Source organism: Bombus pyrosoma, linkage group LG8 (genome assembly GCF_014825855.1).
Source record: "Bombus pyrosoma isolate SC7728 linkage group LG8, ASM1482585v1, whole genome shotgun sequence".
NCBI lineage: Eukaryota > Metazoa > Arthropoda > Insecta > Hymenoptera > Apidae > Bombus > Bombus pyrosoma.
This window is the reverse complement of record NC_057777.1, coordinates 5,736,561-5,760,198: the sequence shown is the minus strand read 5'-3', so window position 1 is coordinate 5,760,198 and position 23,638 is coordinate 5,736,561. Positions and strand designations below refer to the sequence as shown.

The window sequence follows — 23,638 nt, the reverse complement described above, 5'->3', positions numbered from 1 at the left end:
TAAAGATACGAATTTGCATAAACATTCACAGTCTATTAATTATCGAAAGTGCTCAAAATAAATGTTCATATTAATTTAATTCGACGGAAAGTGGCGCTTGAGCTCGAGTGCCTTGCCTAAACAATTTAGTTTGCAGATCACAATCGAGCGAATATCCATTCGAGATAGAAATAAAATAAATAATATATATATATATATATATATATATCAGTCAACGACGAGAATTTTCGTAGCTGGCCCAGCGAGCCGTAATTAATTCCATTGTGTACCTATTCTTGTTTCTTCAATCGAACTCGATTGCGCGGGTAAAACTTAAAAAATTAGCGACGTGGCTAACACAGTTTCGTTCATCACGTTTCACCACAAAATCCCTATTGGATTTTACGTTAAATACGAATGCAAACCCATCATCCACGGCTACCATCTTCTCCAACGATTCGATTTCCATTTCAAATCCGCTTAAAATCCCATTGAAATTCGATGGAAACACTCATTAGATCTTAATTGCGGGGCGGGGAGGGGGTGAACTAACTAAGCCGACGTTGGTTAAATTGAAGAATCTATCCGATCGATAAAACGAAATAAATCTGCCGTTCTAAATCGCCATCAACAAACACCTTGCCCTCGCATATCCTATCCAGCGACGCCCCTTGATCTATCACCCTCAAGAAAAACAAATTAATTCAACTGCAAACTCGATCAATTTAGCTGCGCGACAGACGTTAGCGGTTAGCTAAACTCGATAGATCCCAATGGATAACTCGATCTATACCAATAACGACTCTTACGGAAGTGGTATCGATGAGACTCTGCGTCCTGGTAACTTGAACCTTCGGGGAAAATAGTTCCTCGCTGTTGCTCGGAGGGCTGTCATCCTGTTCGTCCAGACATTCATCCTCGGCCAAAGACACCAAACTGTTATACCAATGTACGCTGTTCGGCCTGTGAGGTTTCGAGGGTTCTTGCACACGGTTCAAGTCTTTGCTGAAGCTCAAACTACGCTTAATCGGTTGCAGACTGCGATTTATCACAGCCGGTAACTCCGCGGCGCTGCCTCTTATCAGTGACCCGATTTTCCGACGGAACGACTTCCGTTCGAATCTCCCGCTCGCCCTTGCCGCCCTCTCATCCCCCTGCGCGTCGTCGTTGCTACCGAGGATCGATAGATCCTCTCTTGGTTCCTCTGAAACGACGAGTTATTTTTTTAAATTACTTTCAGGCAAGCACAGGTTAATAAGATATTAGAGAAAGATAGAGAATATCGGGAACTTTGAAGATTTAAAAAGTTTCTAAAAGGATTTCTCGGTAGGTAGATAATAGAGCGTAATATCGAGGAGTAAAACTTCGAAGGCGAAATTCGTCTAAGACCGCAGTACCTGCTTGCACCTTCGATTCTCTGTTCTTCGGGGGTACCTGCTTCTTGCAAGTCGAGATTTTCTGGCTGACGTTCTTCGACTTCTTCGAAGCCCGTTTCTCGTCCTTCTTCAGTGTTGTCATCGTGCCAAACTCGATATACACACATACACACGTACAACCGAACAGAGTTCTTCCCTTTTCAGCCGCAAAGTCCTATTAAAAAATTGTTCCGCGTCTCAGCTGGACGAATTGGCCGCGTTTCGTTCTTCCAAAAGGATTCAGCGGCCAGGTGAAATTGGCCGCGCTTCATCGAGGTCGGCCCGACGGAGATAAACGTCCGATTCACGTGTAACTCCAATCACGCGAAGCACTGCGGATGAACCGTCAATAAAACACCGAGCTCGTAGAACGAATACGCGTTCGAGCGAACAATTAAGCGGCTTTCGTCGATTATTGCAAATTTCTCTGCCACGCGGCTGGCCAGAGCCGCGTCAGACCGTGAATCGGATCAATAGAATCGCATTATAGCCGCGCGTGGATCGCGCAATTGTTACAGAACCGAGCGAGAGATCGTTCCATTGCGAACGACGTTTATTGTTCCGGTAGTAACGTTGATCGAACAAATCGTGGCCAAACAATGTGCGAACTTCCGTGGTAAATGCTGTTCTCAGGTTAGCTGTCCCTTTCCAACCATTGGTTGTCGGTCTATTTCTCGAGATTCTTCGCCCTTGAATCGTAAACAAGTAGCAGAAATAGCAGAAACTGAACGCTGGAATTACCGATAATTAAAGACCTAAAAAGAGGTTGTACCCTATCGTTCAAAAGCAATTGTTTGCTAGACAATTGTTTTTCTTCTGAGAAAATACATTTCGATTAACAAATCAAATGTTAATGATTTTATTCTTTATAATGGCTACGTGCAATACAATTTCGATTTTCATTCTGGAAACAGTCGACGAGTTTTAAAAAATAATTCCTACATGAAGAAAAGAAACGAAGTTCGATTTATATCACTTATGGAAAATTTTAGATTATTATTTTAATTCTTTTACGAATACCAGCACATGTGTGTTTATATTACAATCATGTTTGGTAGTTCTAGTGTAGAATCAGGATTGGCAGAATGTTTAAAAAACTGCGAGGTAACGATTAATTAAGAATATATTGATGTCAGGGGTAATCCATTGTAGATGTTGATACTGCGGCTTGCGATCCTATTACGCATTATGTATTTGCTTTCAAGTAGTTCCATTAGAGGCTATAATTAATTAACCGCTGTTGGCGGCATATCGTTATCAATTGTACCAATAGCTCAATTATTAATCTCGCGATCGCCGTTGATTTTGCGCTCGAGTTAGCCAGAATTTTATTGAGATTAATAAATACCATTACCAAATCGTGTCGCATTAACTATCACGTCATTACTCGTGACCCTCTTTCTCTACCGATAAATCCGCGACTGATCAACGAAATATAGCCTTCCTCTCATTATCTTTTTCTCATTTGTATACACTTGTCCATATCAGTTCCACACATTCCCTCTTTTTTTATCCGCAGTATTGATTTCAAAGAATCCCCCAACATTCTGAAGAAATCACATGGTCGCAATCGTTGCAGCCAGAAGTGCACTGTATCAGTGTTTTTTCTTATCGCATTTTTTCCTTATCATTGCGACGCGAATTAACCGTATCGAAGTTATCGCGCTTGATTATTTCTATTTTCAAAAAAGCTAGAAAAATTTGCAACTAACTACTTCCATCGAATTACCACAAGAGGCAGAGAGAAAGAGAGAGAGAGAGAGCGTCGAATTAATAAATAAATTGCGTGAATTAATCGAACCACGGCTCGAATCGGTCCAATAGAAACGAATGTAAAATTTTCTGGACGAATTATTTGTCCGAACAACGAGTGTTTCACGGGTTTTTATCGGTAAACATAGTTCGGGCGAACACATACATGATCGCGTTTCGTCATCGGCAATTAACGCTATCGGAGAGGTAACAGACTATCGTGATATTATCGTCGACTTACGAGAAACGTCACGAGCGGTGCGCCTCGATAGCGCCGTAAAAGTGCAACAATTAACAATGATTAAGGCCGGAACGTGGAAACGTACGACTTGAAAGAAGTATTACAATTTTTCATTTGTGTGTTCCACCACCGTCTATAATAATTTCCAAGAAAGAGACGAAAACATAAACGACGAAGTAATCGTTTTGTGCAATAAGTTACTACGTTTTATAATGGAATTATAATTTATTGACATCAAAGCGATAACGGGCGAGTCGGTTAAAAATAGAGAGCTAAAGCTGAGTAGGGGGAAATTCACGAAACTCGCTGGTATCAGCGCGGAGCGTTGCCGATACTCGGTTGAAAATTTTGCACCAGTTAAATCGATGCACCACGTAACGCGTTGCCACGTTCGTGAATGCGCTGATAAGATTGTTCAAGGTAGCGCGAAGTTCAGTAGATTAAAACTAGCGGAAGCAAACTTAAAAACTATTATCGATATGCGCTCAGCATTGCCAACGATTATACCGTGTTATGTCAAAATTGGATTCTTTAAAGCTCCGTCCATGAACGTTGCACGTGTGACAATTAGCCACAGGTTCTAATATCTTCGAAGAATCTAGTTTCCACGGTTTTTACATTTCTTTTTACGATTGTATCGTCACAATGCACGAATCTAATAAGAAAATTCATTGGCGTGAAAATAATAAATTTTGAATAGATACGATACCACGTGGCTATAAAAGGAAGTCTATACAATAGTCGGAGTGTGTTTCATCTTAGAACAATGGATGATCAGTTGGTCCCAATATGGCAGAGCAGACCATAGCACCTCTCGATCAAATGAAACTGGATACGGCCCGAAAGTGAATACGTTTGCGAATAACAAACGAAATTACAAGCGAAGGAACTGGTTTACACAGATTTCATAGCACGATAATCGCGCGATTTGCGGCCGCGATCGCAACCGCGATCGTGACGGTGACCGGTGATTGTAAATCACACAGACTTTGAGGTTTCACCACATTCTATACAATTTTCGCAGATTAACGTTTTCCGGTTGAGAAACGATACAAATCGAAAAGGAAAAGAAAAACAAATCACGTGGATATGCACACACACGAGGAGATCGCGTGACAGTTCGTTGATCTCGAAGATCTAACACGATTAATAAGTTCCTACTGGATCTATGCTTAACTTCCAAACTATTCAACGATTCGCTAATCCGATCACGGTCTCCGTTCCACTCGAATCACAGTTTAAAGCGTTTGAAACGACACGACACGGTGCGATCGAACCGATTAATTCGATTCGCCTCGACGAATCCGCGTTCTATAGTAAACAAAAGAATTAGAAAACAGGTGGTCCGGCACCGTAGTCGTCGGAATCCGCATGCTTATCGATCGCGGCACATTTTCACCAAACGTTATCGCCGTGATAAAACCGATTCGATGCACGAAACACACGATAAGAAGAAACTGCTGATCGAAGTTCGTATTCCGCGACGAACAATTCGAACGAGTTGTCCGGTGTATCAAGAAGATGAAGAAGATCGATAACGCGGTTTATCCGCCGCGTATTTCGCGGCAGGTAGACCGGTGACTTCTATCGATCTCGCGCTGTCTCGATGTAACGCGAGCGCGAAAATCGCAAACGCGCGTAGTCAAGAAATTAAGAAAACAGGTGAGACGAGGTAAGCGTTTTGCTCACCTGAGTTGGTGGGGGAGACACCGTGGTTGGAAAGAGAGAGACGATAGAACGGCAATCGTGAAAGAAACCGTCGAAGGAAAAATGTGGCGTATCAGTGGTGCTCAGCTGTTTTAAAATTTTGCTTCCAACTTTGAGTGATTTCTTATCTTGGCGCGTGTGATGATGCTTGGTGCTTTTGAGATCGCGCCAAACTGGCCAATTTCATAGAGTTTCGTTAATTATTTAGTCGAAATTAAGCATTTAGTTCCTGCAAAATTAATTTGACAAAGATTATACGTATCGGTGGAATTAATTTAAGACAAATTGATCGTTTGACAGAATTAAAATAATGTTGTGAACATAGAAATTGAACACTCTTTGACCTTTATATCTTTAGTCTCTTATCGAAACTAAACCAGAAGCGGACAACCGAAATTAAAAAAGAAAAAAAATAAATAAATAACAATACTTGTTTATTATTCTACCGTTCTGAAGTATTCTCCTTTCTGACGACTTTTATAGCGTTGACATTTAGAACTGAATATCTACTATCATCAGAGATAAAAGAATCTATGTAAAGAGAATGAATTAGCAAAAATGGAGTGAGGTTTCCCTAGGCGGTTTAGTTTCATGACGAAATCGATTCGGAAGGTTTGTGCACTATATCCGACGTATCGCAGCATGACGGGACACAGAATCGCGTTAATGTCCGCGAGAAATGATTGCGGGAAATGCTCGTTGATGTCTGAAATACGTTATAAGAGTTCTGAAACTAGCCTGGCTATAAAACGAACATAAAGCACATGTTGCCGTTTTATTGACGAAGGGAGCGAAACCCGCTGGCGTGTTCGATATTCGAGAGCCGTGAAATGACTTCTGTCGAATGTAACGAGGTAGCCTTTTACTAGCGACGCTTTACGACCACACGAAACGTAGAGATTGATATTTCATGGATGCAACGTGTTGCATAAAACATGCTAATTGCCACTCAACTGTCATTTCAAGACGTTTTACCATGATTTATTTTATCGTTCTGTTTAAACGACACTAACGTACGAATTCAGGATCTCTGCCTCTTAAAATTACATTTTCTTCCGGAGATGAAAATAATAATCAATGTCAATTCTCGTTCACGACTGAAGTTTTATCGAGTTCGTGTTGGCACATTCGTGTCATAATGATCAATATCAGACTTTTACGAGTATCGAGAAAGTCGCAAAACACCTACGTGATAGATATATGCATACATCATTATGAGGCGTAATAAAGTTCACGACATAACCCGTACGAGGAATCCAGCTGGTTCTGCGAACTTTAAAACGCATCCTTTGGCACACGTGCGAAAATGTCGATACGAGTTGTCTATTCCTACGTCGTGAAAGTAACCAGATCGATAACGTGTACTCTAAGGCTGTCGAATTTGCGAACGTCCTTCTTCAGGGCTTCATGTACGCACGACTCACTCGTCGGTGTGTACGTGTATCTCTCTTGGATGATTTCCGGTGCGTATGGTATTTCTTCACGATGCCAAATCGGGCGAGTGAATTATGCATACTGCCTAGTAGGCGAGTTTCATCGTTTCCTTGACATCCTTAGCCGGTTAAGGATTTGCTCAGGTGTCCAACGATGAATTCAACTGAATGAAACACGTCGTTCCTCCAGAGTCCGCAGGAATCGATAAAACGTTTAACCTAAATTTATTCTACTTGCTATCCAAGCTGATTTTGCAACACCGATTCCGTTGTGCTTTATCTTTTTCATAGATAAACTCTTTTGTGATGCTTCGAGTGTGCCGTGACTTCGGTCGATTGAATATGAAAAGTTATCTTCAACATTGACTGATCGTGTTTGGAGATCTACGAATTCCAGTTTTGGATCTAGCACGCTCGAATTGGTATCGATAAGGGAGTTTTTCTACGCTACTTTTAAGCACGAGGACGCATTAAAAGAGAGAAGGGCACGAATTAGCGGCATTGTGCCCAGTTGTCTGAATGGCGGCGCACGAATGTGAAACCGGCGCAATTCAACCGGCATCTTTATTAAATCAACAACTTGCTTTAGAAATCCGTTGCATTTCACGGAATAGAGTTGAATTCATATCGCGATATTCAGTCTGGCTGCCATTGCGTGGAAAAATATTAATTGGCACGCGTCGGGAATGTTTTCTAATTAAGGACGTAATTGTGTAAGCAATATGTATAGGCAGAGTACTTACAGAACAATGATCGTTAGAGTCCAGTGTCCTGGAAACTGCGATCCCTCCGGCGTGCACCAATCGACGAAGCACTTGATTCGGTTTCGGCTCGAATGATGAAAGAAACTCAGGAAATTGATATCGTTGAAATCTGAATAACAGAATATTTGATGTAATTTTTTGTATGTATAGCACAGTAAAAATAAATAACAATTAACAACGTACTACGTTTCGTTTGATTAGTGGTTTAGTAATAACATAAATATCTCGTAGAAAAATTACACTGCTTTTTTTCTGTAGTTTATTTAAATAACTAAGATGGAATAGTTTTCATTAAGTAATTATAAAGTAAGAAGAAACGATTATACTAATGGTTCTGCTTTTACTACGACTCTCGATGTGTACACGAAAGCTAAATTGTCCTGAATGCCCGTGAAGCTACAGTGTTGTTGAGGAGACTAGCCGGCCGCGTGGCACAACACCTGACACAGGGTGGTACATTCATCCCCACTAACCGAATCCGTTAATTCACCCCGCGACCCTCTGCAACACAATTGAACCCCAAATTAGACTTTCGCCATTTTAATTCGTCACATTCGTTTGAATAATTAAGCGATATATTTATAGGGAGATTGGGGAAACGCAATTAACGAAACTTAGAGCAAAAGGAGGACAAAATTTACAACGGATATTTTTCTATACGTACCATAAAAGATAATTTAACTATTAATAAAATTAAAACAATAAAACTTGCTTATTTGTTTTTTTTTGTGAAGTCTGGGAATAGAACGATTGTTATTTCTTTCTTGTTTTGCTCTTCAATTTGAGATGAACGTATCGAATTATAGCATGTCTTCACACTCCACTGAAAACATAATCAGTATTTCAACACTGGATATTGTAAAACCTCTTCAAATTCCGTGGAATAATGTTTGAATTGTCGGAAGATAAGAAAATACAATGGCGGAAGGTTTTGGCGCAAAGTGCAAAGAGCGCAATAACATTTGAACAACTTTCATGTTCTTATATGTGAAGCTATTGCGTTTGATCGTCAAATACGGATATGGTAGTTATAAGTTCCCAAATGACTTGTACGATGACATGATGTTATATAAATTGTAAAAAATTATAATTACCTGAATTATTGATAAATGAGTTAGAAGATTTCACGGGACAGCGATGATCGTTCACCTACTAGTATATTCTGTTACTCCTGTTTTCATGTGACGATAATTTTACTGGTGGCGCCACGTTCGCTTTCGTTAATGGAAGCTAACCTTTAGGTAAGTTGTGACACCTCGCGGCCACCGTTAGTGGAGATGTAACACTTTCCGGTAATGTAGTTTGGAAGTTTTCTAAGACATTACGTGAAAAAAGTACGTAGAAAATGTAAAATTGTATTAGTTTAACACGAATTGGTTAGGTTAATCTATGTCTCAGATCGCTGCTTCGAGCGCGATAAACTTTCGCGAATCGTGTATGCAATCGTCGTGTATATTAGATATAGTAACATATATTGCAATAGGGCGCCTCGAAGTGTATTAAAACATTGATCGGTGCAGTGAAAGTGATAAAAAGTAACGGAATTCAACGTTTTGCTATCATGTAGCCAATTTATTGTACTCAGTAGTCTTTTAAGTTCTTATTGCTAACCAATGCTTGCGCTATACACTTACAAGGTTAAAGTGCGTTGATTCGTAGTTGTTGTTTTCCTCTGGGGGGCATTAGTAGATAAAAGAAATGAGTGGAGATATGTTTGAGGGAAAGGATTACCCAACCCAATGGGCATTAAATCCTTCCGCTTACCAAAATATGAGTAACGATCAAGGTAAATGGCATAAGAAGTATTTCAGTATCCAGTATATATATGATTCATTTCTTGCCATGATTCTACATCATTTAATTGTCATGCAAAACTCTTCATCGCCATTCAGTTGATTGGGCAGCATTAGCACAGCAATGGATCAAAATGAAAGAGACTGTAGTGCCACCAGCACCACCTCCGCCTACTATTAATCCTATATGCCCTGGTACTGATGGTAGTGGAGAAGCTCCAATGGATATGGATACGAAAGAAGATGATGTACCGCCAGCACCACCTGCACCAACAATTAGTGGATCGGGTAATAATAAGAATTGGACTAATAGATTTTTTTATCCAATTTTAGGTTTTCATATATAGTACAATTATATCTACTGCGTTAAAAGTGATTACCAGTTCATAATTGATTGTATCTTAAAATAGATTAATTGTAAAAAAAACTATTGTTATAAAAGATGTTAATTTACTATAAAAACTATTTTGTACAAATGATTTTGATCCCATAGTTTATTTATAACCACTACACTATTAAATGATATTCTAAGTTATTTGCAATATTTATTTATAATATATATTGTTTCATGCCAGCTGAAGCTTGGAATCAGTGGACTCAATGGGGCCATTGGAATACCTCAGGTTCTGGTGCAGGTACTTGGGAATGGACTGGTGTACCTCCCCCTGGTGTTTCTATAGGGTCTGATGGAAAACCTATGGGAATTCCAACAGTGCCTGTTATTCCACCTGCTCCAACTATATCTACAACATCAGAATTTAGTGTGCCACCACCAGCAACACCATCGTTGTATTCTTATAATTCAGTACCTCCAACACAACCTTATAGTCAGGTTAAAATTGTACTTCTAATATAATATAGGACTCCAAAGATTCCCACACTCCCCTACTTATTTAAGCCTAGCAATACAGAACTATGTATGAAATTGTATTATTACTTTTTTAAACACTTGTATTGTAAAGTTGAAAAGAGAAAATACTACTTGATATATTGTAGTTTGAATTATGTTCTCAGTTTGACATCTGTTTACTTTTCCCAACTGATAAGATTTCAAATATTGTGTGATAAGGAAATTTATTTAATTATCAATGATACATATTCTGTAGTGGAAAATAGACTAGATCTGAAATTACAGATAATAAGTAAGTTTTATATTTAGGTAAATAGTTACTGGTCTGGAGAGCCACCTACTGCGATACCTCCTCAGCCGCCTCCTTTCATGAAAGGTGTCAGACATGCAAATAGAGGATCACATATGAGGCCCATGGATACAGTAAGGTGTCGCGAAGATAGGGAAAAAACACCCGAGGAGGATACAACAACAACCATAGGCAAGTTTAAAAAATGTAGTTCTTGGAATGTGTATGGTGAAAGATATTAATAATTTGAAGGGTATTTTAATATGATAATATTATAATTGTCATTAATTACAAAGATATGCAACAAAGTGCAGTATCAACGTGATCACGATACTTTAGCTAACTAGTTGTGTTAATAAATTTTCATGTGTAGTCATGAAATAACACTCGTGATAACATTGTGCGTGGTACCGTGGTAAAACGATGGAGATATTTTTACTATAGACGCGGCAAAACGTAGACAATTGCCAGCATGGATTAGGGAAGGTTTAGAAAAAATGGAAAAAGAGAAACAGAAAGCTGTTGAGAGAGAAAGGCAAGAGATACTAAGGAAACAAGAATTAGAAGCCCGAAAGCAAGCCGAGGACGAAGCTAGGGCTGTACTGAATCCTTCTAAAAGTAAATTTGTACGTGTCCCAATAAATGCATTAATTACGTGCCTCGCAAATAAAGCTGAATATCCTCAAGAAATATTTATTGTTTTCTAATTTCTCGTTGCTCATTTGAAATATAGGATTCTGATTCCGAAAAGGAAACGGAACAAGAAGACGAGGGGATACGTAATCAACAGGTGACTGAAAAGAATTTCGAACGTACCCCGGACATACTTCTTCGCCCACGGAAATCACGATTTCGAGATGCAGACTCTCCAGATGCGCATACGCATACAGATAGAAGTCCAACCACGTCTAACGCGACTATAACCACTCCGAAACGAACGAGAGAGGAGATACTGCAGGATGTGGTGAATATTGTCTCGATCGAATTCATTGATAATTGCAGTTTAGTTCGATATATTATATATTTCGTTCGGTATAGATGTTAAAGGTACGGAGATCGCTGACGGAAATTCTTCTGGAGGTAACGAACGAAGAAATCGGTTCTATATGCAGAGAGGTTTGGAGCCGCACACGTGCCAAAGGTACCCCAGATACACACGATACAACTAACAAATTGATATACTCGTATTTCATACTTTCGCTCACCAGTGCACAGAATCTGATTCATATGAGTCTCGTGCAGTGTTGCGGTGAATTTTATTTGCCCATTTGTGTAATATAAGCTTTTAAACATTAAACAGAAATTGTTCAATTCATAGAGTTAATTATTCGATGATTTCAGGATATCCTACTTTATTTTTTCCAGGATTTTGTATACACGTACCATAAGTGATACTTCTATTTTTTTTTCTCTTTAAATAGCATTATAAAATACTACGTTACCCAATTTTTATTAACTGAATTCTCGATTTCGATAGAATTAGTTCGATAACTGTTCATTATCGAATCGTTTTTTATTATTTATTGAAAAGACTGTATTAAATTTAAAGAATAAATTGTTCGAGAAAAAAGAGAAGTGGTGAAAAATTATATGATAAGATTCGGTATATAATTACTATATGCGAAAAAGAAACGCGTATAAAGGGCAAATATTATTTTAACAAATTTTCATTCTACTTTTTGATCAATTAAATCTCGTTCGAAGACGCGCTTATTACTAAGGATATAAAAGAGTTACATATAATTAATTTTACTTTCCCGTTTTTTGGGGATCTATTTATCTTTTATTTGCTTTTTATATCTTAGCTATCAATATAGTGTAATATTTTTTATACGGCTTTATCCGTATCTCTTTTTATTGACATCTTGCTCTACCTTATGGCTCTGCACGTAAACTGATTGTTGATATATTCCTCTACTAATGTTCATTCTAATAAAGCAGTTTCAGTTTCGTAAATCTAAACGGATTGCTATTAAAGATTTCTTAAGGTATATGAGGATTGAAGGCAGGATCGACTCTCCTTGTGATATCGGTGATCAGTACCATTTAATTTTGGGGGGTATCCTGATGATAGCACTTAGCCATTGGTACTAAATGCGTGTGTATTGTAAGTCCCTGCAGGAGAGACCCCCGTCGCATCCCTCAACAACATGGCCCCTCTTGCTCAGATCACTCGTAAGCTTGGTAAGTCGCTACGCCTTTACAATCTTCAACGCACGGTCATCCTAGGAACCGGTCGTGTACACGAAGTCATTTATAAAAAATGCGTTCATGCATTATACCACTCTCTCTGTAGCCATGCTCGCTTATAAGTTCTCGTGAAACGAAGATGTCTTTCAGGACATTTTTCGATCGTAGCGGCAGCATATTTAGTGGTCGAGAGTATGTCTTTATTTTGCCAAGAACGCACAATAATATGACAAACAAGGATAATAAACTTTTTGTTTCGTATAGGTCTGGGCATCTATGGCGACAGCAACAGCGAGTCTGAGGAGGAGCAGAACGAACACGTCCAGGCTCAAAACAATGATAGCGACGACGAGCTTATAGTACGTGGTTTTGTTCATTACAGTAGATGGAAGTTTAAAAATGGGAGGAAGTATGAAAGCTGTTATTCGTTATTGTTACAGGAAACGGTGAAACGGCGGCAACAAGCATTCAAAAAGACGGAGGAGGAAATCGAGGCGCGTCTGGCGGAGGAGGATGAGAGGGAAGAGCAACGTTACGAGGAGCAGTATAATAAACAACAGGAAAATCATACTGGTAATACAAGCTGCAAAGATTCAGGTATGTTTCGAAATATAATAAAACTAAGTCGTCATTACATCATTAAGCGTAACTCCGTAACATCACTACTTTAGTTGATGAAAAAGAAACGATAAATAATCAAAGAGAAGCGTCTGAAACTTTGTCGAGCGGCGGACAAAGTCCACAGCAACAAATAGTGCCGCCTGATATGGCAAAGACCAATACTCCATCAGGGTCAGCCGATTCCGAATCTAGCAGTTCAGAGTCTACGAGCTCTGACTCGAGTCGTAACTCGTTGAAGAAGAAAAGATCGAGCAAAGTTCGTGATCGTGAATACCGAAAAAGGAAATCAAAAAGTAGAAGTAAATCGAGAGGCAGAAAGTCTCGATCTCGTTCTTCCGAGCGTGGCCACAAACGCAAGTCCAGGTCTAGATCGATAAAGTCTCGTAAAGAATATCGTTCAAGGTCTTCGAGCAATTATAGGTCCAGCAAGAAGCACAGATCGAGATCGAGAAATCGTAAACGGCGTAGATCTCGCTCGAGAAGCTGTCGTAGATCTAGATCCAGCTCGGCCACCAGGAAATGGTCGCGATCACGTTCCAGGGGAAAAAGGAAATCACGTTCTCATTCGAGAGGTAGAAGAAGAAGTCGGTCCTATTCTACGAGACGCAGTAAATCCCGTACCAGGGATAAGAAGAGATCAAGATCACGATCCAGGGCTAGAGACAGATCTCGAACGCGTTCGAAGGAACGAAAACGCTCGCAATCTTACGTTTCTAGGAGCAAGAGAAGGACACGATCTAGATCTAGGGATCATAGAAAATCACGATCGAGATCAAGGCAGTCGAATCATCGGGACGGTAAGAAATCGTCGTCTCATCGGTACAGGAATTGAACCTGACCAACTTCTAGCCAAGGTTGTATATACATATTCATAATTAAGTAACTTTTTGAGATATTCGCACGGAATTAAAAGGAGGAATGAAACAAACCGGAAAGGAAATAATAATAATGAAAAGAGAAAGAAAGACATACCTTTCGTGGTCCATAGATAACACAAATATTATCGAAAGTAAAGGTTTTCATTGTGATCGTCCATTTGAAATTTCCTACATGCGCGCGCTACTAGTGATGTCGGATATCGATTAGGTCACTTCTTCCCAGTTTTACTAGGTTCATTCGAATAACATATTATCTCTAACTGTATAGTGCATATGAGTATAGTAGTATCCGAACAATTTGTAATTATTTCGATCTATCAGTCTTCTAACTGTAGCGTTACTTCTGCATAAAAACGAATTAATCTTTCTTTTTTTTTCATTCGATATATTTTTAAAGAACTCATTTCCACGGAATATAATCAGACACATGTACCTACGCCAGCGAACTTGTTTCGTTCACAATTCCGATACTATTATTTTGTAACGATGTATCCATTTTATACAAACAAATATTAGCCTGCATTTCGAATCAATCGCATAGAATAGCACGAACTTCCGTCTCAGCTATATCGGACGCCGAGTATGTCTCACAAATAAATAATGAATCACTATTACTTCTCTCATACAAGCTTAATTGCGTCATATCGCTAATACCAGTAAAATGAAACTAATCAGGTACAAATGAATTTTAGTCGCTACATTTGAGAATCGGTACGTTTAGAAATCTACGACTCTTTGGTTTTTTGTTGTTTTCTTGGAAATTCGCGAGTCTGTCTTTTATGTATTGAGTGATATTCACCAAGACAAATGTCAGTCATTAAATGAACTGTTAAAACTCGAATAAAACGTGGTGCGTTATTAATACGTATCTCTGATATATGCAGATTTATCTGTTGGATCAATTACATGTATTAACACACATTCGACATACGTTACGTTTTAGTGTATTGTAAGTATGGGCCTTACATACATATTGCTATGATAAGTGTAACGAGTCATTTTTAATTGAAATAAATAAAAAGGAAAGAAAAGAAAGAAAATGATGAAGTATACCTAAAACATGATGGAGTAAAATATTTTCACCTACAATCAAAGTTTCAGTTCTCTTTATTACTTTTGGTCTTTCTTCCACTGTAGTGTAGATGAGAGAAGATAGAACGTCCGTTCTATTGCATTATTATAATTTATTTCATATAAACATTTGATACAGTTTTAAAATTTCATTTCGTAGCGCTTAGCATTTCGTAGTTTAGTGTTAATAAGTAATTAGGTTCTATAGAATATATCGGAGATAAATTAGATGGAGTGATCGAGGAGAGTCAAAGTTTGGTTTGGCATGATTATCGTGTTCACTTTGATACATTCGGATATATAAAAGAACATCTGCAGAACAGGATGCAACACGTTTTCTTAGCCAGAGGACGAGGCGATGTATTCCGAAAGAAAAACGGGCTTCTCGTTTATTTTTTTCTTTTTTCTTATTTTTCTCATCCGCTTAAGCCCAAGGATAGTCGAGTTAATTTTACAAATAGTGAGATACAGGTATCTGCAAAGTGTAAATTTTGTCTTTTTCATTGAGCAACGTCGTTTAATCGAGGTATCGCGATAAATTTCAGTGTATCAGAATTTCGTAAAAATTGATATGTAACGATATCTTGTTGTATAAGGATTCTTCTCTTTGTCGAGTAATAATATTCATTACTTTTAGTATGTAGAGATTTTTGAAAAAGTGGGGATCAACTATCAAGTTCGTATCTATCTTACATTTATTCAATTCTTCTCGATATCCGTAATAGTATAGTATCCTCTTATTTATTTTTTACATCGTAAGAAATCAACAGAGATTGGTCTCACTGATCTGATAGTCCTCTCGATCGAAATAGGCACTCGGTGATATGTTGTTTTATTGATCGCCATCGAACGCTCTTTATGTTCGATCTAAAATAGAGAACGCGCGATGATAAAAAAAAGAAAGAAAAATTTCCACTTGTGTCATCCAACTCGATAGGGCCACGATTGAATTGCATGTTGTCTGCAGATACCGGTCACTATAAAATAAGGTACGTATTTTGATCTATGTGGATAACTATGGGGAGAATCGTCTATATCGACTAAAACTTATCTATATTCGTTAGAAGATACCTTAATTTAAATATACAGTAAATATACATGTATGCTTAAACTGTCAGAATATTCTCACCACTGTGATCAAGTAAGAAGGGGGCGGCCAGGCGTCAACCCTCAAATCGTAAGAACATTATTTAATAGTTATTTGGAATTTTACAATAAATATTGGCCGCAAAACTTTTTGCAGTCTTTAGAGAAACATATATAAATACGAGAAATCATTTCTATTCGTCTATCGAGTTTGTAATAAAAATATTGTTACGACGGTTGACACTATTGAGAAAATTGGATCTGAAACGTTTTTACGTCGATTTGAAGATTGACGAATGATTTCGGGATTGTTAACGCGGGTTTATGTATAGATACATGTGTACAGTGGAGAGGTAATTCGTTTACCAAGCAAGATTGTCGGCAGGGGTTGCTTCGCTGGTGAGGACATTGTCACAGTTTAAGCATAGTAGATATATCATTAATTCGCTTTATGTGTGGACTAGACTCAATTACTTATAATAGTAGATCTTCATACGATATTGCAAAGAAACGTAGTTTCAAGCTGTTACGATCGAAGATGTGAATTTACAGTATGGGTTCTCGAGACTCGTTACTGACGTCTTCCATTCTTCTTCCAATGAAATTCTGTTTATACCCGTTTTGTGATTTTCGTCTGAAACCACGAGAGAAAGATATATAGAAATTGATATGTCTAGTAGCTTTTTTATTGTCGATGTTTCTTTCATCATTTGCCCGCAAACACATTTTGGTAAATTCGTATCCTGTTTTCTTCGTTGCCAATGGACTTAAAAAATTGTAAATAATCTACTGTTTCAAGAATAACGTCAGTAACAAGTCCACGAGCGTCGCCAGATTCGCCTTATGTCGCGAAGCCGATCAGCGGATTGGATGTTTACAAAGAATCATAGCAAAATAGTTTCGTATATTGTATAACACTACAACGATATGAAGTAGGGTAAAGTTACAGAATAATCGTAGTTTGAAAGTTTCAAAAGGATGCATGGATCGGAAGGAAAAAAGAGGATTTCGTCGGTAGCCGTAAAAATCGTTAAGCTATCCGTAAAATTTAAACGTTGTTCCTACCAGCAAATAATACAATATATATATCTTTATGTATACATATATATCTCTTTGTATATATATATATATCAAGATTGCAATAGAAAGAGAAGGATTGTGACACGCTCCCTTCGCCTTCCTTTCGTTCTGATATGTATGCGCAAAATAAAATCACGTTTTTCTCTTTTCTACCTCTTATTTCAGCCTGGAGATTCGAAGCATTGAGAAATTCACTCTGGTCTCCTCTTCGAAACGCGGACAGTTCGATGCCACGGGAAGTCGATCGAGACTTCCGGTACCCTTCCCCCAATAATTTCACCTCCGTTCCTTTCCTTTAATTTCACGCAGTCTTCTCGTTTCCCGAGCATGGACATTACGTTCGCGAAATGAGAGTATACGTCTAAAATTATGGAAGGCTCGCCTAGCTTCGCTAGACGTCGATTTACGCGCGTGTACATAAATAGCCGTATAAATTAATTAAGTACAAAAATTACAAACTTATTAACAAAACATTGGCAAGACTGAGGTTGTTCAGCCGAATCGAGAGTTTCCCCCTTTTCTTCACTTAATTTTGGTCTTGGCCCGTTCAATGGAATACGCAACCACATCTTGACATTTTTTAATAGGAAAACGCAAACAGTGTGATCCAGGAATCGAATTACTTCGAGTTGTTTCTTTGCTTTAAATAAACTAACGATACGATAAAATGATAATGTATAAATGTAGAGGGGGATGTTTGTAGCTAATGTATTGCCACCGATAATACGTATTATATACTTTGGTCCATCCATAATAGGATTTGGAATGTGAGATGGAATGTTTCGCGATGGTATTGTAATTCGATTCCTCGTATAAGTGCGGCAAACATTGAACGTTTGTCTAATTCCCTTCGATTTTTCCTCGTTTTCAAATTACGCGTACACGAATCTTAAATATCTTTTAGAAGAATACCGCACTTTAAGTTACCTAACACATATCACAGAATCATGTGTACTCCATTAAAAAATGATTACACGCACAAAAACGCAATGACACGATTAACCCCTTACGAGAATACTTCGCGATCCAATACCGATAAAATCTGATACCCGATGTCGCGAAGGATCAACAAAGAAAGAAAGAATAAAGCAACGATAGTACGTACAGAACGATCACACAATATACGCAGGCCTAATTTAAAACTAAACTCCGTATGTGTTGCGTTTCTCATAGCTCGATCGAGGCAATTAACTTTGTGCTCCTCGACGGAATTCTATATTGCTCTTTTTCCTGTTCGAAGGATGAAGGGTGGAAGTGTGGTTATCGCGTCCCTTTAGCAAGAACCATTCAAATATTCGCCTGAGAAGATTTTCGTGGAAGGCAGAGATCCTCTGCGTGTCACGCTTATTTTTAATAATTACAAGGAATAGAAGAAACTTACAAAAATTGTTGCCATTGGGATCAAAGGGGCACGCTAGCCACACTCCAAGTGAATTGATTACAAATTCGAACATTGTCGATATGTTAATTACAAACGTATCTTTAAATTACAATCTTTCGGCTCGCAAGAAAATTGCTATCTTTTCCTATCGCGCAAACTCGCTTCGCGAGTAGTAAACGTCGATTTTCAGCCGAATACGGCCAACGAGGATCTCCGTAATCATACCCTTTCACGTGGTTTCACAATTCCACGAGCGGGAGACTCGAAACTCTGCACGACCCCCGGAGAACTCTCGCGAAAACTTAACAATACGGTCGAACGAACGTAATCAGGCGTACATGCACATACGACGTAGCAACGTCGGGCATTAACTGTAAATAAGTGTGTTATGTTACAGCATTATACGGCAACACTCTTAACAACTTCAACCGGTATTATCTGTATGGTACAGTCACGCGTTTTGCGATTCGCCTCGGTGAAACTATCTCCTGGGAGATACCTGTGAACAGTCGAGACGATGGCATTTGAGAAACATTTTTACATAGAGTCATCAGATTAAATATTATGAAATGTAATAATTACTATACTGTAAACGTTTGTGTATGTTTTATAGAGATATATAGAAATATATAGAATACGTATGATGTAGAAGAATACACAAAATATCGAGATATTGAAAATATAGCATCTTTAACTTTTCTTCTTTATTTCTCTAACCCTGTCAACATTCACGAATTCTTTATATTTCCATTCGTAGAAGTAAATCAAAATCTGATATTGATCAGTTTGATAATTATCACACAACTTGATCGCCTTGATCAACTTCCTTCATCCTTGGTTACCTTCATCAATTGACCCTGAAATTACCTTCATCACTGAAACGGAGCGATGCTGAGGTCACGAAGAGACTATTGGTTGAGCAGGGTGTTAGTCACCTCAGAGATGGACAACAGAGGACTCCCGGCGTCCGGTTTGGAATCTGAGGGACAGTTGGGCCCATTCCCGCCGCTGATGATGCCACCGCGTGTTGGTGCTGAGGGTGGTGGTGCGGTGGGTGGTACAAGACGTTGCTGTTGCTGGTGTTGCTGTCCGGGCCGATGCCCATGCCGATTCCCGTCCCCGTTCCCACAGCTGACGGGGGTGTGCTGCAACCGAAAGTATGTTTCCCCGTTATTTGCAACCCTTTTCGCTCCCTCATTTGTCTCTGTTCTTATTATATACTTCGTTATAACTCAATAGTTCTTCATAATTCATTTGATAAAACCTTCCTTTCGATTCTCAACGATTTAGACGTGAGCGTAATTCTTTTCTCCTAAGTGCAGTGAGTCAAATCAAATTATACGGAAAACAAATGTTCGAGTTCGAAATAAACGTTCCGAGAAATGAATTAATGTGGACATGCAGAGTATGATTAAATCTATAGTGGTACGCTTGAGAGAAGTTTTGTGCATTACTTGTTACGTGCATGCCCAGCAGTCAAATATCAAAGGTATCGAAGGTAGCTATATCGCTTCTCGCGTGACTATTTTTACTCTATCGCACCAAATAAATAAATTTTTCTCGAAATCTAGGACTTATTTTTATTTAACCCCTCGAGGATGACTTATAGTAAAATCAAATCGATCGAACATTTCCGGTTCATCGAAACAAAATCATTTTATAAAATAAATTCTACATCTACCCCACTTCGGCTATCCTGGAGGGATTAACTACGACCTGACAGCCATTCGAATACTTCAAAATCATTTTCACACGTCGGAAGAATTATAATAGACAGAAGCGATATAGGGAGATCGTAAAATCGGCCAGTGGTTAATGTTTACAACTTTCCATGATCGCAACAATTAATACCGAGGCAAGTGCGTACTTGCGTGTGAAATTGGTACGACCCTACCTGCGGTTAAACCAATTGGTGACCGTACTTAACGCCTTTGTCGAAAGTTGTAAATTTTAACCGCTGTCCGATTTTGCGACCTCACTGTATCCCTTTTATCTAGTATACTTTAAAATCGGTGAGGCAGCAGTGACACTCACTGGGGCGCGTGCCTTGGTGGTGCGGGGTGGTGATGGTGGTAGGGATAGTACTGGTAGTGATGGTGGTGTTGCACTCCTTGCCATACCTCGGAGCCCGCTTCCCCGTGGCCATGGCCTGGATGCGAGTGCGCGTATCCGATAGTGCTGGCTGCTGCGGCCGCAGCTGCAGCCGCGGCTGCCGCTGCCGCTTGATACTGAGACGTGGTCACTGGATACTGCTGATGCTGTTGTTGCTGTTGTTGCTGCTGCTGTTGCTGTTGGGGCTGTTGTTGCTGTTGATGGTGTTGATGCTGTTGCTGTGGCTGCGCCTTGGTCCTCGGTGAACTGGGCGCGGTAGTCTGTTGCTCGCTTGGCGACGTCTGTCGCCATTTGCACTCGCCGTTCATGGAATTCATTTCCGCCAGAGACTTGAGCGGATCTCCAGCGTTAGCGTTAGTGGAATGTGTAGAGGAATGGGTGGAATGTGGCGTGGGTGGGCTGTAGCTGCCGTTGTTTCTCGGTGGAGTACGCGCAGGGGGCGCTCCCCACATGAGAACTGTTTGTCGTGGCGCCTCATTTCCGTAAACTTCCGGTTTCACGTCCTCTATTTTCGGAGTGAGCACGCCGTTCGTAGGTCCGGTCACCGGGGAACTTCCAGCGGAATTGCTGGAGGAAGCTCCGCCTTCCAGGGAGTGCCTGCTACCAGCACGGACGATGTTAATGTCTGCCGTTGCAGTATGCATCGTGGATGCACTCGCAACAGGACTGGCTGCATACGGGGATCCGCTGACGCTGCTAGGATGTCTGGTTTCTACGTAGCTGTACTTAGGAGATTCACCCAGCTGTTGACAGTACAGCTTTTCTTCCGCTTTACTCGTTAGTTGATGCGTCTCGTAGGTAGGTAGCGAGACGTCGATGAAACCGTTGTACGCTGTGCTGGTATGGTACTCTGGATAATAGGAGCCCAGAGGCCTGTATTGAAATAGGTTTTCCGTCGCTGCGGTAAGGTACCTGGGTTTGTAGACAAATATCGTTTATTCTCTGTCCTACGAACTTCTCGACTTGATACGTAAATGCTCAATAAATCTCACCTATTGTCCAACGCAGTAGCTGGGTACAAAGTCTGATGATAGTTGCCAGTGTGACCAATATACGTGGTCAACGAGGGATCCGTGCTTGCTGCGACCGCAGTAGGTGCGTAAGCAGTCGGGTACATCGTGTTCAGGTTGCTGTATGCTGCTGCTACTGCAGCCGCAGCGCTGGTATCAGCGGCGAGGTAATCCACGGATGCGACTGTGGGTGTGGCGGGTGGAGAAACGGACGATTGAGCGGTCAGTTTGGTACGTTTGTTTCGACAGGTGGACAGGAAGTCTCTCAGCTGGGTCTTGTACCGCCTGTTCACTCTCTGTGACGTCGGTTGGCTGGGAAGTGTCGGCGTCATCACGGAACCTGTGAGGCTGTCGCTGTCCGAGAAGTAGCTGTTGGTCAGACCGGCATCCAGATAGCTCACTTTGAAGTCCATTGTTCGTTTACCGAGAAGATCGCGGCCCTCCTCTTCCCTGAAAAATTACAAAGATAGAAGAATTTTAATAAAAAGTGAAAATGTTTGATCGGGTTTTCGAATCGAAACTTACATAAGTGGCCGATGCGTGCTGATGACAAAGTCGGGCTTCGAGTTCTTGTAGACTAACCTGGAACTAGTCTGCAGCCACTGCCACCCGCCGTCTTTCTTCTGGAATCTGTACGCTATCATGCCCGATGCTCCGGTTTTCAATACTAAAAATTATTATCATAGAACACATAGTTGAATCTATAATATCACGTGTTATTTATCTAACTTAATATAATCTCTCGAAATAATACCAAGATATTAATATGTAATACGGAACGATGCTTACGTTCTTGATGAGCGCTCGCAACGTACGCCAAATCATCGTAATGGACTAGATCATAGCCGCCAAGGTTCGCGAGTTCCGCGTCCGAATATCCCAACAACATTTTTCCTCGTTGGTCCATAGAAACCAGCGCAAGGTCGAGCTTGTGCTTGCTTTTGAACATCACGTCCTTTTGTGGAACTTCGAGCAACGATGGTGGGCCGAACGGCGTGCACAGAGCAAACAAAGCCAACGGCGGCTCTTCCGTTTTCCTGTTTTGACCATGAAGTATCTTCACTCGACCCCTGATGTCCAAACGCTGGAAAAAGAACAGACAACTGACAAGAAAACGAAACGAAAGAAAAGGCATGATTTTCTCGCAGATTTCGCGGAGTAGTGCACTAAAAAAGGTAGTTATCCATCGTCCATGAGGAGGAACGTAAATCAAAGCGTGGACAAAATCGAGTTTACCCTTTGGCGAGCCGCAGCACGACAAAACACTAATTACCTTACGCCAGACAGCTAGCAAATACAGAGGTATAACGCGGGACAAGTAGGGGGTCCCAAAGCTATAAAGAAGAACGAAAAGGAGGAGCTCGTAATCCGACCAGGTCATAGGACAGTCATGCAAAAAGACCACCGCTTTAACGTTTATGAAAATGAAACTGTAATCATAAAAGGTTTACGACGAAAAGGAAGTGTCCTAATCGACGTTCTTCTTTGCGGTACGATAAACGTTCTGCGTTTTTATCAAAATTCAGGTGAGATTATTCTCGCCAGTTCAATTGACTAAGCTATTCGTCAAGCTAACCAATCAAAGACTGGATTCGCCTAATATTGTTTTTATTTTATTTTTTAACTTCAATTTTACAATTTTACGAAATCCACAAAACTGATACTTAAATACTTATAATACGATAATCTTTAATAGATTAAGACGTGAATTACACAAACTGATAATAGACGAACGTGGATGCGAACGGTGGGGGGGGGGGAGTTAAAAATTGCAACGAAAATAACAAGCTCGTTGAAAATAACAACGAAAATATGAAAATGTGACGAGCTTAGGGCAACTTCTCGGAGACAAAGATCGCCGCAATTCCAGCCACCAGATGCCGGAGGAAAACACACGGTAATTAAGGTTCAAGGGAGAGACTGACTCCCTCCTCCGCAATTAACTTTATTATCATGAGTTGCAGGACAGCTCGCGCTGGCAATTAT

At 40.0% G+C, this 23,638-nt stretch overlaps 3 protein-coding genes across 25 annotated transcripts in view; 1 reads left to right on the top strand and 2 right to left on the bottom strand.

The window, feature by feature from the left end:
• Window positions 1-8,440, bottom strand: part of LOC122570238 (pleckstrin homology domain-containing family G member 5) — an 86,005-nt gene extending 77,565 nt beyond the window's left edge. For 5 of the 18 annotated variants that reach the window (XM_043732324.1, XM_043732326.1, XM_043732327.1 and 2 more), the window contains exons 1-2: window positions 1,377-5,037; window positions 789-1,183 (exon numbers count right to left, since the gene is read on the bottom strand). In XM_043732324.1, coding sequence (XP_043588259.1) covers window positions 789-1,183; window positions 1,377-1,497 — 516 coding nt within the window. In that variant the 5' untranslated portion in view covers window positions 1,498-5,037. Of the gene's footprint in view, window positions 1-788; window positions 1,184-1,376; window positions 5,039-7,270; window positions 7,401-7,474; window positions 7,587-7,654; window positions 7,793-7,955; window positions 8,115-8,385 lie in introns of those variants that run through there. The other 13 variants (XM_043732315.1, XM_043732318.1, XM_043732321.1 and 10 more) reach the window with 13 other exon arrangements.
• Window positions 8,441-8,545: 105 nt separating this feature from the next.
• Window positions 8,546-14,971, top strand: LOC122570241 (arginine/serine-rich protein PNISR-like). Of its 3 annotated transcripts, none has more exons than XM_043732336.1 (11): window positions 8,546-9,077; window positions 9,184-9,372; window positions 9,660-9,916; window positions 10,244-10,415; window positions 10,668-10,849; window positions 10,957-11,187; window positions 11,262-11,364; window positions 12,345-12,407; window positions 12,678-12,772; window positions 12,854-13,010; window positions 13,085-14,971. In XM_043732336.1, the coding sequence occupies exons 1-11, from the start codon at window positions 8,990-8,992 to the stop codon at window positions 13,864-13,866; spliced, it is 2,319 nt and encodes a 772-aa protein (XP_043588271.1). In that variant the 5' UTR covers window positions 8,546-8,989; the 3' UTR covers window positions 13,867-14,971. The 3 variants fall into 3 exon arrangements, with proteins under 3 accessions (XP_043588271.1, XP_043588269.1, XP_043588272.1); XM_043732334.1 differs by having other exon boundaries at window positions 12,336-12,407; XM_043732337.1 differs by lacking the exon at window positions 12,345-12,407.
• Window positions 14,972-18,890: 3,919 nt separating this feature from the next.
• The window catches only part of LOC122570240 (aryl hydrocarbon receptor protein 1-like), a 155,244-nt gene continuing 150,496 nt past the window's right edge, over window positions 18,891-23,638 (bottom strand). The window contains exons 6-11 of one of the 4 annotated variants that reach the window (XR_006317773.1): window positions 22,442-22,736; window positions 22,178-22,319; window positions 21,635-22,102; window positions 20,565-21,554; window positions 19,398-19,675; window positions 18,891-19,029 (exon numbers count right to left, since the gene is read on the bottom strand). Coding sequence is in view for 3 of the 4 variants with exons in the window: in XM_043732331.1 (XP_043588266.1) it covers window positions 18,930-19,029; window positions 19,466-19,675; window positions 20,565-21,554; window positions 21,635-22,102; window positions 22,178-22,319; window positions 22,442-22,736 (2,205 nt within the window). In the remaining variant the exon portion in view is untranslated. The remainder of the gene's footprint in view (window positions 19,030-19,397; window positions 19,676-20,564; window positions 21,555-21,634; window positions 22,103-22,177; window positions 22,320-22,441; window positions 22,737-23,638) is intronic. The other 3 variants (XM_043732332.1, XM_043732331.1, XM_043732333.1) reach the window with 3 other exon arrangements.

What these genes read in the sequence shown, in the direction of transcription:
- LOC122570241 (XM_043732334.1), top strand. Translation starts at nt 8,990, where the DNA reads ATGAGTGGAGATATGTTTGAGGGAAAGGATTACCCAACCCAATGGGCA. An exon ending in CAACACAACCTTATAGTCAG is followed by an intron (nt 9,917 to 10,243) that starts GTTAAAATTGTA and finishes TTTTATATTTAG; the next exon opens with GTAAATAGTTACTGGTCTGG. An exon ending in TCAGATCACTCGTAAGCTTG is followed by an intron (nt 12,408 to 12,677) that starts GTAAGTCGCTAC and finishes TGTTTCGTATAG; the next exon opens with GTCTGGGCATCTATGGCGAC.